Source organism: Filicampus tigris, chromosome 14 (genome assembly GCF_054856515.1).
Source record: "Filicampus tigris isolate MCC_2025a chromosome 14, RoL_Ftig_1.0, whole genome shotgun sequence".
NCBI classification, from domain to species: Eukaryota; Metazoa; Chordata; class Actinopteri; order Syngnathiformes; family Syngnathidae; genus Filicampus; species Filicampus tigris.
Window position 1 is genome coordinate 20,453,309 of NC_141230.1, and position 14,515 is coordinate 20,467,823.

General features: G+C 43.6%; 1 protein-coding gene across 1 annotated transcript in view; it reads left to right on the plus strand.

The window, feature by feature from the left end:
- Positions 1-14,515, plus strand: part of mphosph8 (M-phase phosphoprotein 8) — a 28,330-nt gene that overhangs the window by 911 nt on the left and 12,904 nt on the right. The window contains 7 exon segments of the mRNA XM_086051070.1: positions 549-707; positions 1,804-2,433; positions 2,435-2,704; positions 7,803-7,893; positions 7,965-8,216; positions 13,890-14,012; positions 14,422-14,510. Coding sequence (XP_085907196.1) covers positions 549-707; positions 1,804-2,433; positions 2,435-2,704; positions 7,803-7,893; positions 7,965-8,216; positions 13,890-14,012; positions 14,422-14,510 — 1,614 coding nt within the window.

Below are 14,515 nucleotides of genomic sequence, written 5' to 3' on the forward strand. Positions count from 1 at the left end.
GTTTGTAATGGCTAAGCTATTTCTCCCGTGTTATTGTCATATTTTTATTTTTACCTTTTTCATTTTAACCATCTTTCGACTAGTATGTTTTTGACCAACATTTGTATATTTTTTCCATAAAATTATAGTATTTTAATCCACCCCCCCTCCCCATTTTCACCGTTTTTTAGTTAAGTGTTTTTCTAACATTCGTGCAATTTTCATCTCACATTTTTGCTTGCTGTTTTGTGTGATCTAGTCATATAAAACATGCCCAATATTTTCTGCCGTTAGGTATTTTGTGCCATATTATTAGCATCAGTACTTGGGCTAAACATTACATTGTGCCTGTGTATCTAATATTTTGTCTTGACTCCCCCACGAGCCAAATCCTGACACACTATTTATTTCTTTATGCACCATACTGAACGAGTACATTTTACTCCTGATAATGACATTTTCATAGCGTTTCATCTCAACTTGGTGCACTGAAGAGCAAACAACAATAGAATCTGGAAACATCTTATGTTATGCAGCGTGAAAGCGGTGTCTTAAATATATTTTTCCAGGGTGAGGTCCTGTATCGGGTGCGCTGGAAAGGTTACTGCTCTGATGACGACACCTGGGAGCCGGAAGGCCACCTGGAGGACTGTCGAGAGGTGCTGCTGGCGTACAAGAAGGCCACCATAGAAGTCAAGAAGGAACCTGAGGACAGGAAGCCAATACTGGTGAGTCCATCTCACTTAGACAGTAGTTACATTTTTTTGCTTGGCACATGTGCCTTGTACGTTCTTTTTTTCCCCCCGCTGCCATTTAAGAGGTTTAAATAGAACTTAACCACTGCTGATATTATATAATATATATGTATTTATGTGTATGTATGTACTGTTTGGTTGGCACTCATGCCTCGTATGTGTGACGTATCTATGTGCAGAATGCAAATGCCTGAAAACTATGCGCGTGCTATGTGCGAGCGGACGCCCATACGTATTCGCGTGTGTGTGGGAGTATTTGAGTGGCTGGTTAAATTCAACTGTTGAGAAGTCCGTCAATAAAGCCCAACTAGGCAGTGTATCTATGCCTTTGTAGTTACTTTGCTGTTGGCCTCTCACGCCGTCCTAGCAGCAAACGAAATGGAGTTTGCAAACTTGGATGCCGGACCTGAGAGGCGAACTAGCTTAGCGCTTGCTAGGGCAAGGCTAGCACAGCACAACTGTGATGGATTTAAAGTCAGACCGTGGACAAAAAACAACATCCGGGGTTCTGTCATTTGCCAGGGTATGATGTGATCCAAGAGGTTAAGAGTTATAATGAACTAAAAAAGAAAACCTTTCCCTGGCTTGGTGTGCTGCGCCAGTGCACCGGTAGAGGCTACACTGCGATACATTTGAACGAGATAAGTGAATATAAATGGCTTTGAAATGTCTAAAGAGCTTTGTTACAGCGGTGGCTGTTGTGAAATCACTATAAACAGTAAATAAAGATGAGATAAAGCGCTATGTAAGTGCACTACATTTACCGTTTACCATTATGTTTACTTTTTTTTGGGGGGGGGGGGGGCACTATGGCGTGTTTTTCGGTTAAAGTACAACCAATAACCCATTTGAGTTGATTCGGGACTCGTTGGCTAATATAAAAACAAATAGCAGGTTTGAGTCAGAGGTCTAATTTATATAAATATATATATACTTACACATTCTATATTATAATCCTTATACATAATATATACTTGATATTTTTTTCAAATATTTTTCCTAGTATTTCCCCCCAAAAAATGTAAAAAAAGAAAAAAAGTGATAACAATACTCCCTTCTCTCCCCCAAGACGCTGCCCACCAAGAGCGACGTGTTCGATGCCGACTCTGAGAGCGACAGCGACAAGGATCGGCCTACAAACGACACGCCCATCGTCAAAAAGAAAAAGAAGAAGAAGAAGCTTCGAGAGTTGGAGGATGAGGAGGAGGAACCTCCTCGCAAGGAGAAGAAGAAAAAGAAAAAGAAAGACAAGTGGCGAGATGACGTCAAGCCTTTGCCCGCTCCGGAGACGGATGAGGACGAAGAGGAGAAGACGCCTGAGACGAAGAAGCGACTGATTGAGTCGGAGAATGAAGACGAGGCGCTACTTAAGAAGGCCAAGAAGGAGAAGAGCAAGGAGGGCAAACACAGGAAGGACAGAGGCGGCGAGGAGCCCAAGAAGAAGAAAGCCAGGAGGGAGTACAGCATAGCGTCTTCGGACGAGGACCTCAGCGAAGGCTTGTCGGACTCGTCGGCGAAGAAGGAAAAGCCTCGCCCGGACGAGCAACGTTCCAAGCCCAAGCAGAAGCCTGACGCCAAGCTTAAAGGCGTCAAAGACCTGATGCAGGACAAGAAGAACAAGTTGAAGGAGAGCAGCCTCCTCAAGCTCAAGACGCTGACCAACTCCAGAGTCCGCGAGGACGCCGGGCCGCCCTCGTCTGACTCCAGCGACAGCTCGGGTTTACACCGTAGGGGAAAGAGCAAAAGCCAGGAGGCCGTGCCGCCCGCCAAAGCCGCCGCCCCCGCCCCCGCGCCCGCCGCCACCCCCCCCCGCCGCCGCCGCCGCCGCCGCCAAGCCCAAAGAGGACGAGGCGGCCAAAGACGACACCAAAGGCACCAACCTCTTTGAGAGCTTCCTGCGCAGCTGCGAGGCCAAGGACCGAGCCCCCCGCAGGCCACCAGCAGACAAGAGCGCCAGCAAGCCCTCCAAGGTATTTTTGCACATTTGTTGATTTTATTTATTTATTTATTTTTTATTTTTTTGTATTTCTGAGTTCAAAGGCGTTCTGCAACACTGAAGTTTGGGTGTGTCAAGTTTGGTAATGAATACAAAGTTCCACCCTGGTCATTACTTCTTTGAAAGTTCTTTCCTGCTAATGAATACAAAGTTCTTCTATGAATTAGTTCCATTCATGGTAATTCATATCAAGTTTACAAATGTATTTGATTACTGCATTTAATTCATAAGTTTCGTTACTGGTAATACCAAGCTCCACTCCTGTTCAATTGACGGTCATTTATACAAAGTACAACGCCTGATAATTGATTTGAAATGTCGTTCCTGATAATTATTACATTACAAAGTCCCACGACTGGCAATCAATAAAATGTTCCACTACTGGTAACTAATATAAAGTTCCTTCACTAGTAAGTAATTTGAAGTTCCATTCATGGTAATTAATACAAAGTTCTATTTATGATCACTAGTAGAACGTTTCACTGCTGTTAATACGTTCCACTGATGGTTATCAATTCAAATTTATACTCCCTTTAATAACTACAAAGTTGCATCCCTGGTCATTGATTTGAAACTCCACTCATTGTAATAAATTCCAAGAATAGTCACGATCGGTCATAGAAAGTTTGATTCATGGTAATTAATACTAACTCAAAGTCGACTTCTTCTCCTTGTCATTACTACAAAGTTGCATTGCTTTTCATAAATGTTAAGTTCCATTCATTGTCAGTAAAACTCTTGACTATTAACACAAAGTTTTACTACTGGAAATGAATGTCAAGTTCCACTAAAGGGTGTTATTACTTCAAAGTTTACTGCTGGAAATGTTTACAAAGTTGCACTGCTAGTGGCCAATTTTTAAAGGGGAGGCTCAACGACAAAAATGTCCTGGTCTGTGCGGCCACACTAGTCAAAACACGGTATTCTGATTCATATTGTGTCAGTGGAATATGAATGAAGCAGCAAAATCCTCCCATTTTCATCCATCTCTCGGGTGGTGGTGGGGGGGGGGGTCATCTTGCCGCTTGCTGTCGACTGAAAATGACATCACACTTGCTCAGGACTCAGGTCATGCGACCAATCACGCCTCACCGGTTTTCGGAGTTTTGGTCATGTGACGTTTGCAAACTGAGCCGTGATTGGTGGTTCCCTGAGCCTGAGCAACAAGTGTTGCGCAGGTTTTGATCGTAGAGATATTGTTCATTGTAGTGCACTTATGCGCAAAGGGGGTGTAGTCATTAGTTCTTACTCTGCGGGAGTTTTGGCGGCGGATGAATTTCACAGCTTGCAGGTGGGGTCTGCTGAGATGTGGGGAAACTTGAGAGCTTTCAACCCACTCAACCTCCTCTCCATTGACATTCAGGGCGGTGTGTTCTCCGCGCTCTTTGATTTCCTAAAGTCTACAATCATCTCCTTCTTCTTGGCTGTATTCAGGTTCAGGTCGTTGATTTCACAACCGACGCCCGGGACGCCGAACCTCCTCCCTGTTTTGGTCCTTGATCACTCGTCTTTGTCCCTGAGCAGTCGAACAAGGGAGGTGTCGTTAACAAGTTTGACGGTGGGGTTGATTGTCTGAGCGGGAGAGCAGTCACGTCTAAAAAGAGAATGGAGAGGACTGAGTACCCATCCCTGAGGTGTCCCCGTTTGTTTGTAAGAAGATCATAGGTTAGAGCAGAGTTGAAATCCCCAAACGGCACCCTCACATAGGTGTTAGCATTATGCAGGTGTGTGGGGGGGGGGCCCTATTGATTGATTGATTGATTGTTGACCTGTTTGTCCTTGTTGCAAAACTGATGGGGATCGAAGTCATCGGGAAGTCCGTCCTTGATGTGAGACAGGGTGAGCCTCTCCGCTCATTTGGCGATTCCGGTTGTTAGAGCGACTGGGCAATAGCCGTGCCCGCAGCTCACTCCGTTCTTCTCGGTACCGGGACAACGGTGGTTGATTTAAGGCAGGTGGGGGCGACGGTCTGCAGTAGCGAGACGTCAAGGGTCAATCGCAATTCTACAGCTCACCCCTTGCACTCGGTCTTCTGTTTGCCGGGGAGTAAAGGGGTGAAACGCATCAAACCCATAGAAACGAGACTATGCTCGATTGGCGCTATGTCGTCGCCCCGAGCCGCCCGCTGGCTGTGTCGTTGGCAGACCTGACGAGTGTGTATTCACTACCGCAGTGCCGTCTTGCAACTTTGAGCACGTTGCTTGGGTCATTCAGGTTTTCCTTCTTCTCTTTGCGACGCGCAAAAGACACTTGAGAAGACGACTCTTTCTGCAAATGCCGCCAGTGCTGGCGCATCAGCTTACGGTATGTAAAATACGTTTCAATGTATATTTATTTATGCTGGAACATATCTCAAAAAAAAAAAAAAAAAAAAAGGAGCTCACCACCATTGCCTCCTTTCATTTATCATACGTGAGTGTTGGATCAATTTAATGAAATCAATTATTATAGCTTTTAATTCTTCTTTTTTTTTAACTTGCAGTTTTTCGTTACGTCATGTGTTATCACTGCAGTTTATCATATTAGGCTGCGTGCTATTTACTGGGGGAATATACTATATGTAAACGCCGTTGCCGCAAATCAATCAAAGGGGAACTCAAGGCAAAAATGTTCTTTGCGATAGTCTATGTACCCCCGCCTCGTCTAAACACGATATTCTGATCAATGGTTTAAAGAATCAAGCGGATGAACCCATGCATTTTCATCAGTCTCAGTCTTCTGAAATTGACGACAAAGTGCCCCCGGGCTCGCATTGCGAACGTCAGGCGATCAAACCCAGAAAACAGCTGAGCCGCGACGTTGGCAATGCGAGCCCGAAGGCGCTCTGACATCATTTTCAGTTGGCAGCAGAAGGCGGTACGGGACGAAATGGCAGCGCCATTCCACGAAAGCAGTATTAATCAGAATACCGTGTTTAGACTAGCGGGGGGCTTATAGAATATATGATTGCAAAGAATTTTTTTTTGCCTTGAGTTGTGCTTGAATGATGGCGTCATGTTTTATATTTCTAGGTGCAACGCCCAGCAGCAGTATACTGCATTTCAAACGCATCTACGCCGATCCTCCGTTTATGGAGCAATGTCGATCTGGAGATCAAGCATGACTTTCGCTTGACCCGGAAAGCCATGAACGGCTTCCATAAACTCTTACGGCGAGAACATGACCATGGCTGGGGAAATGAAATTGAGCTGCTGATCTACACCTACTGGCTGGCACACGGACTGTCATACAGGGTGGTCGCGTCTGTGTTCAATGTCCCAAAAGCGACGGTCCATCGCATTATACACAGGGTCGCCAAAAACATTGGGGAAAACCTCAACAAAGTCATCTCCTTCCCACCAGCTGATAGGCTTCAAGAAATCGGAGAAGGATTCGTCCAGTTGTCGGGCACGGCTGCCTTTGTGAACGTTGTCGGGGCAATAGATGGAAACCATGTCCCTGTTAAACCGCCAAAAGTACAAAAGATGAATTATCTGAATTACAGGGGTTTCCACTCCATCAGCATGCAGGCAATATGTGACGCAAGTGGCAAATTTTTGGACATTTTCGTGGGGTACCCGGGATCGGTGCACGACAGCAACGTTCTGAAGAATAGCACGTTCTATCGAGCGCAGTGCTTCCCCCCGCCTGGCTACATCCTCCTCGGTGACGCCGGGTACCCGTGTCTCCAGACCCCGGTGTGCCTGATTACGCCGTATAAGCAGGCCGCTGACGGCAGCGTCCAGCAGCAGTTCAACGAGTATCATTCCCGAGCGCGCGGCATCATCGAGAAAGCGTTTGGGATGATGAAGACCAGATGGAGGTCGACGCTTTTGGAGGCGCTCGAGGTGAAGCCCACCTTTGCGCCTCAGGTCATTGCGTCCTGTGCGTTTTTGCACAACGTATGCATTGACAACGGGGACCTACTGGAACCTGATGAGGACATTGCAGGAGACGACCTTGGCCCCCAGCCTCCGTGCGAAGCAGCCGAGGCTGAAGCACACAATGAAACGTCGGGCAGCGTGACAAGGGACAAACTGGCTGCAGTCATTTCTGACGGTGTCCACACCGGATAAGGATAACGTGCCGTATTTATTTTTAATTGATTTGTACATATTAAGATGAAACTGTATAGTGTTTATTTTTTTCTAAACTAAAAAAAAAAAAAAGGCCATCCTAATTTTTTTTTTTTTTTTTTTTTTACAAAGTGTGAAAGGAAAGTCACTGTTATTCATTGCTGTGTAATTAAAAATTGTCCAGCAGCTTATAGGTAAACACCGTTTATGAAGTTGACTGCAATTTGAAATTGTTTATAATAAATGTCTTATTTTATATCTTGTAATTCCTGCAGGAAGACGCAGACATTTGCAAAATAGTGCACTTTACTCAACATTCATTTGTGATAGCATTTTAGGGGTCAACCTGGAAAGCAAAGCTTTTATTTTTGTTTTGTAGTTTCCGTCTATTTTTTTTTTTTTTTTTTTTGGTAGGGGGGAGCTTTTTGGCCCGTCACTCTACCTTCAATCCCCAAATCTTCTGCTGGTTTCCTGTATAAAAACAACACCACAAATTTCCCACATTACAGTAGTCAAGACAACTTAAGAGCACATGTGTAAGAATGGTCCTGGTTCACGTTACACTCACTCCCACATGTTCCTTGCACAAAACATTTTAAAAAGTCTTCATGCTTTAAGCCGAATATGAAAAGACTTCTTTTTTTTTTTCCTTCCGGTGTTGCCGTGGAGGAAGAAAAATGTCGGTCGTTGGTTATTATGTTGGCCAATTTCTGGACAGTCAAAATTCACAGCAGCAGACTTGACTAATAGTTGCTACAGTACATGATTGTTCAGACATCTTAACGATGACAAGCGAAGGTCAGAGTATATGAAAAAGGGCATTACATAGCTTCAATCACCAGCGTTGCCGTTTTGCTACGGCAGTCTTAGCCAGCAGTATTTCCTTTACTTTACCAACAACTCAAAAACAAGGTGAATACATGGTTAATATTCATTGGATAGAATATCTAATAAAGCCATAACTGTCATTACGGTGGAAACTCAACTGCTGGTGATTAATAGGAAGTTCCCTTTCAGATCCTTGGAAAGATTGAGAAGATCAAGCCCATCAAAGAGTCGCCTCCACTGAAAGAATCCGAAAGGACGGAAAAGTCCAAGCAGCCTGAAGGTAAACAGTGCGAGTCTTTTGTTTCCAAGCATTTCCCCAATAACGTCAAGCCTCGTGTCCCGTACGCCCAGCCGTCCCCAGACCGGGCCAGGGTTACGGCTTCAGCCTGGACAGCGACGAGCTGGAAGGAGAGAACGCGACCAGCAAGCCGAGAACCGGAGACGAGCGCCGAGAGAAGCCAGAGGAGTGCCAGACCAGGCCTGGCTGGGACAGGAAGGGACCACCAGAAGACAGGAAGAAGAGGAGAGACGACAGCGAGCCCAAGCATTTCACGTCTGATGACCTTGTGGACCAGCAACCGGTGGAGGCCACTGACAAAGCCGGTGAGTTTCACTCTTCGTAGCGAACACAAAGTTTCACTCCTGGTAGGTAATACAAAGTTTCCCGTTCAACACCTGGTAATTAATACCAAAATCCCATTCCTAGTAGTAAAATTTTAAATTGAGGTCATTCATAAAAAAACTCGACAGCTGAATTGTCATACAGGATGTCAAAGCGGAAGTCAACCCTAACATACATTTTTTTGTTGCCCAGCAGGCCCACTTGTTGAAACGGGGCATTCTGATTAATTTTGCGTTTGTGGAGTATAAGCGAAGCAGCAAAATGCACCCGTTTTTAGCCATCTCTGGGGGCGGCCATTTTGTCTTCTGTCGACTGAAAATGACATCACAACTGCTCACAAGGACCAATCACGGCTCAGATTCAGAAAAGAGGTCAGCCGTGATTGGTCATTGTGAGCAGTTGTGATGTCATTTTCAGTTGACAGAAGACAAAATGGCCGCCACCAGAGATGGCTAAAAACGAGTGGATTAACACTTATTCCACAAACGCAATATTGATCAGAATGCCTCTTTTCAACTAGTGCACTTGCATAGAACATTGAAAAAAAATGTTTGCGTTGACTTCCCTTTTAAAACATGCCAAGGTTCAAAATGGCACCAGGCTGTAATCTTCACACCATTGCATTTGGGAGATAACCTCTTTAGCTACATGTTCCGTAAAATGGCCATTTTCTGGCAATTGGCTCCCATTATAAACACCAATTTTCAATAGACTGTAAACCTGATGTTTTGTAATGCATTTCCCGTGATGACGGCTCAAATCCCTCCACACACGACGCGCGGGGGCAAAAAGACATTTTTAAGTTTTAAGCACCAGGCGGAGCCAGAGACCAATTAATGATTTTTCTGGTTCAGTAAGAGATCTTATTTTTGCCATCATTTTTTGCCACTGAACGTGCACACACGCTTAGACGTCAACGCACATTTCCCACAAGTTTTTTGCATGCTTTCAATGCACGCATTGCATTGCATTCCAGTGCAAGTGATATTATTTGAAATCCAACACTTTCATTGGTCGAGAGATCCGCCTTTACGCGTCTTCACGTGTGTGAGGGTTGATATTTAAAAAAAATGCCCGCCTTGTTGTTTGAATCTTAACTCTTATTGGTCTGTGTTTGAATTTTTTTTGTCCTCCTATTGGATCAAGGCATTTCCATGTAAGTATATATATTGGAAAGTGTTGCACGGGATACCGGTACCAGTACCGTACCTCGATTTTCCGGCGTCAAAAACGGCTCGATAACATTTTTTTTAACACCAGTATTTAAAAAAAAATAAAAAAGTAGCTCACCAGCTCTGTCTTAAAGGCAAGTAAACATGTGTACCTGTCTACCGACGTGTATAAGGCCTTTAAGTGGCAGGCCTCCTTCTGCGTGTGAAGCTTTGAAGCGCCGGCTGCACCTCGTTGAAAATCATGACGCGCGAAGTGGAACTTTTTGCTTCCATGGCAAGCCGACAAACATGACAAAAAGGGCCTTCTATAAGGCTTGTTTTACAACCCCTGTGGCTCGAGGTGGCAACGCATCCAATCTGGATGATCCGAGCTGACCGTTGCGGGTTAAACACCGACAGCTTGTGATGCATTTCACACATTTACCTGAAAAATAAGTAGAGTGTGAATTATTTTGTTCGCAATTTGACGAGGCATTCGACTAGCTGGGATCGGATTAGCGAAGAGTAGACGTGCACACAGACAAGCAACATTGCGTTTAGTCATTGTCAATTAAATGAACATATTTGCTTGACCGTAACGGTGCTAATGTATTGTCAATATCAACAATGGAAATCAAACAATGAAATGCAGTCTAATAGGTCAAGAATATGGCACGTCAAGTAAAAATGTGTAGAGAATAAGTATGTATGTACATACATTGACATGTATATATTATGCTTATATAAATGTATATATGTGGGCATTGGTCTCATTATTTGAAAAAAAAAATGTCGTTCTTAAAATCTGAATTGGCTAATTCTGTGTCCAAAAAGCATAAAGGCTATACAGCTGCATATCCGGGCATGAAAATGATCATAGCACCGGCTCAATACTGCATTATAGTAGATGTCACACTAAAGTTTAATTTGCATGTAGTCTATAAATTATAATCAAGTATAGAAAGAATATTTACTGTAATTCACTCTCCCTCATATGTGCAAATGTTCATAAATGAAACATTTTTAAACGTATTAAACATTTATATTTACATTGTTTTATTATCAAGCATATCCTAATATTTCGAATTAAAAAAAAAAAAAAAATTTAAATGTGAAGTTCTTTTGTCAGTTGTAATTTTGCTGTTTTTGCCGATTTATAGATTTTTGTCGAGGTACCGTATCGGTATCGAGGTATTGTATGCAGGTATGGTATCGAAGTCAAAATGTTGGTTAGCGTGACAACACTGATGTTGGACTGCTCAGCTTACGTTGCTTCCCTGAACTGACACACGCAGTGATGGCGACGTACTACTCAACAGAGGAAGCTCGGCGCACAATTAAGGAGGAGGAAGCTGAGGTTTTGATACACTCACCCTGCGTGAAATTGGAGGAAGATTTGGATGATGATTTTTCCCCTGAAAACGGAACTGTGGAGAAGATGGAGGAGAACGAGGAGGAGGGCAGGGAGCAGGACGAGGAGGAAAACAAGGTGTGGCCGTCTAAAAAAAAAGACATTTCGTGGTCGCCGAGCCACGAAGTGGCAGGATATTTCCTACATGTCCCCCCTCCAATCCCCACCCCCGGCCCAACGCCGTACGCGGTCGCCAGGTTCAGCAGCCCGGGGACGGCATTCCAACTCTTTTTTACCAAGGGCATGATTCAGATGATTGTTGACCAAACAAACTTACAAGGACAGAGGACCATCACGGGCTGGTCACCCCTAACGGCGCAGGAGCTGCGTGCATATATGGGACTGCTGATCCTGGCCGGGATCTACAGGTCCAAACACGAGTCTACAGAGAGCCTCTGGGACAAGATGACGGGACGTCCTGGATTCTCCGAGACGATGCAACACAGAAGGTTCTCCCAGATAAACCGCGCCCTCCGCTTTGAAGACAAGCGCAGCAGGCCGCTGAGACAGGCGTCAAAGATGTCCCCGATCGCGGCCCTTTGGACGAAATGGAACAGGCGGCTGAGGAAAATGTATCATCTCGGCAGGGACGTTTGCGTGGATGAGCAGGTCGTCTCCTTTCGGGGCCGCTGCACATTCAGGCAGTACCAGTACATGCGCTCCAAACCGGGGAAATACGGGCTCAAGATCTGGGCGCTCTGTGACGTCGCCACCTCGTACGCTTGGACGCTGAAGGTACATACGGGAAAGACTTCAGGCACACAGCGGAACACCAACATGGGCTCGCGCGTGGTTATGCAGCTGTGCAGAGATTTGACGGGTCACACCGTGACCGTGGACAATTTTTTTTGTTCCGTCCCTCTGGCTCGGCAATTGCAGAAGAAAAAAATGGCTCTCGTCGGGAAAATTTGCCACAATAAGCCTGAGCTCCCTCTACAGCTCCTCAACTTGAAAGGCAGAGAGATTCTGTCGAGCAAGTTTGCGTTTACACGCACAATGACCGTCGTGTCGTACGTCTACAAAAGCGGGAAAAACAAGCTGGTTTTGAGCACCAAACATCGGGAACCGGAGGTGGTGGAGGGAGTCAAGAGGAAGCCCAGAATCATACTAGACTATAATAAATGCAAGGGCGCAGTTGATGACCTCAGCAAGGTAAGCACAAGTTTTGCCTTTATCAAAGCTTTAATAAAAGATGTCCTGTCATCTGATGTAATCTGATGGGGGTTTTTTTTTCCCCCTTTGTTGTGTTTTTGCAGGCATGTGGCATGTACTCGGCCGGACAGCGGTCACTGAGGTGGCCCCTGCGCCTTTTTTACCACATGTTGGACGTCTCCTGCTTTAACGCATTTGTTTTATACAGAAATATGAACCCAACATGGAACCAGGTGGAAAAAAACAGACATAGACTTTTCCTGAAAGATGTTGGAATGGCACTCATTGCGCCTGAAATTGAGCACAGAAAGCAGTTTGCCCTGCAGGAGGCAGCACAGCCACTCTTGAAAAAGAGGAAACAGTGTGGCTTTTGCCCAAAGCCACTGAGAGCCTCAAACTTTTGTTCAAAATGTGGCATGGCGCTCTGCCGCAAGCACACCAAAGCTTTGTGTTGCAATTGTTAAAAAAAAAAAAAAGGGTTCATTGTTGTTCTGTTTCAGTATCTGTTCTTGTTGTAAAATACTAGTGTGTTCAGTGGCTGTTGGTTGTTTTATAGATATCAATTCTGTTAATTCAATTTTTTTTCATAGTTGTGTATGACTATGACCATTTCAAGGTTCTAGTTACGTTGTATAACATTTTTCACGCTGCGATATAGATACGATATCCAATAAAGGACGTATGTCAAGTTACAGTCATGATGCTATGCTACTTTTGTTGTCCATTCAGGACAAAAAAAACAACTATATATGTACAGTATATGGATATGTATGGATAGGTCTGATCCCGCTGAACATTGTGAGTGGTTGGAAGTAAAAAAAAAAATCAGAAATGACTTGGTTATAACACCTCAAATGCAGAGCCGTTTTTTGGACAAATTACCTCTTATGGGGCATTTTAAGTAAAACTGCCATTGTCAAAAATAGGGACATTAAAAAAAAAAAAAAACGTTATTACTTATTGACTTATTCAAAGCTCTAATTATTCCATATGAAATACTACAATTTAATTTTTTTTTAGATATATTATACAGCATAGTTAGTTTTGCTATTAGCATACCACAGCTGTTATTGGCCATTGAGGGCATCTAAATAAAAATTAAAACAACTATATATGTATGGATAGCTAAAGTCCCCCTGAACACTTTGAGTGGCTGTAAGTTAAAAATAAATCAGAAATGACTTGGTTATAACACCTCAAAAGCAGAGCCGTTTTTTGGACAAATTACCTCTTATGGGGCATTTTATGTAAAACTGCCATTGTCAAAAATAGGGACATTAAAAAAATGTTATTACTTATTGACTTATTCAAAGCTCTAATTTTTCCATATGAAATATTCCAATTTGAATTTTTTTTAGATATATTATACAGCATAGTTAGTTTTCCTATTAGCATACCACAGCTCTTATTGGCCATTGAGGGCATCTAAATAAAAATTAGAACAACTATATATGTATGGATAGCTAAGGTCCCCCTGAACATGTTCAGTGGTTGGAAGTGAAACAGAAAATCTGAATTGACTTAGTTATAACACCTCAAAAGCAGAGCCATTTTTGGGACAAATTACGCTGTGTCACTTTATTTTTCTAACCACAAGGGTTTTAATCTAAATGTCCAAACGTGGTAGTTCATACAAAGTTCTACTCCTGTAAGTAACACAAAGTTCCACTCCTGATAATTAATAAATGCAGGGTTCAATTTCTGGTACATAATATTTAGTTCCACTTGTAGTCATGAATGCAAGATTTCCTTCAAACTGCTAATTAATGCAATTTTTAAAAATTTCCAGGCATGGCGGTGATTACAAAGCTCCATTGATGTCAATGATTACAAAGTTCCATTCCTGTTGATTATTTAAAAAGGTCCACTCAAAATAGATTGTTGTGTGGAAGATCAAGTAGGTTTTTGTGTAAAGTGTCTTTTCCCACTCATACAAACAGACAAAGGTCCGGCCACGTTGAGTTTGGGAATGGATCTCAACCTGGACTGGATGACTCTGGACGACTTCCAGAAACATCTGAATGGAGATGACGAGATCCTGTCGGGCCCTCCGTTATCACCCAGTGAGTCTTTTCACTAGCCAGCTGTTAGCATTTTATCAGCTGTCATTCTGAATAGCGCCAGATATGTTTGATGTAAAAGTGTTACTTGTAGGTACTGTATCTTGCTATAAATTCGAATGTCAACCGTCAGCATGTTAGCATTTGATCAGTTCTCATCTGAAATATTACCCAACTCAAGGGTAAGATGTCAAATTCTTATCTATCTCCGTGTGTGCTTTCTGTACACACGTGCTGTGTTAGCAACTGTTGGCATGTTAGCATTCTAGCTCTCTCTGTAGCACTAGAGCACTTAGCCATAGAAGAAGCTAGCTGATCTGGAATTAATGTTATAAATCCACGCAGTATGTTAGCTGTTAGCATGCAATCTGTTGGTGTTATGAGAATGACTTTTATTTCCCGCCCTTTGCAGGCGAGTTGCGGGATGCCGTGAAAAGCGGAGATTACGTGGCGGTGAAATTGGCGCTCAATTCCAAAGAGGAGTACAACTTGGATCAGGAGGTAAG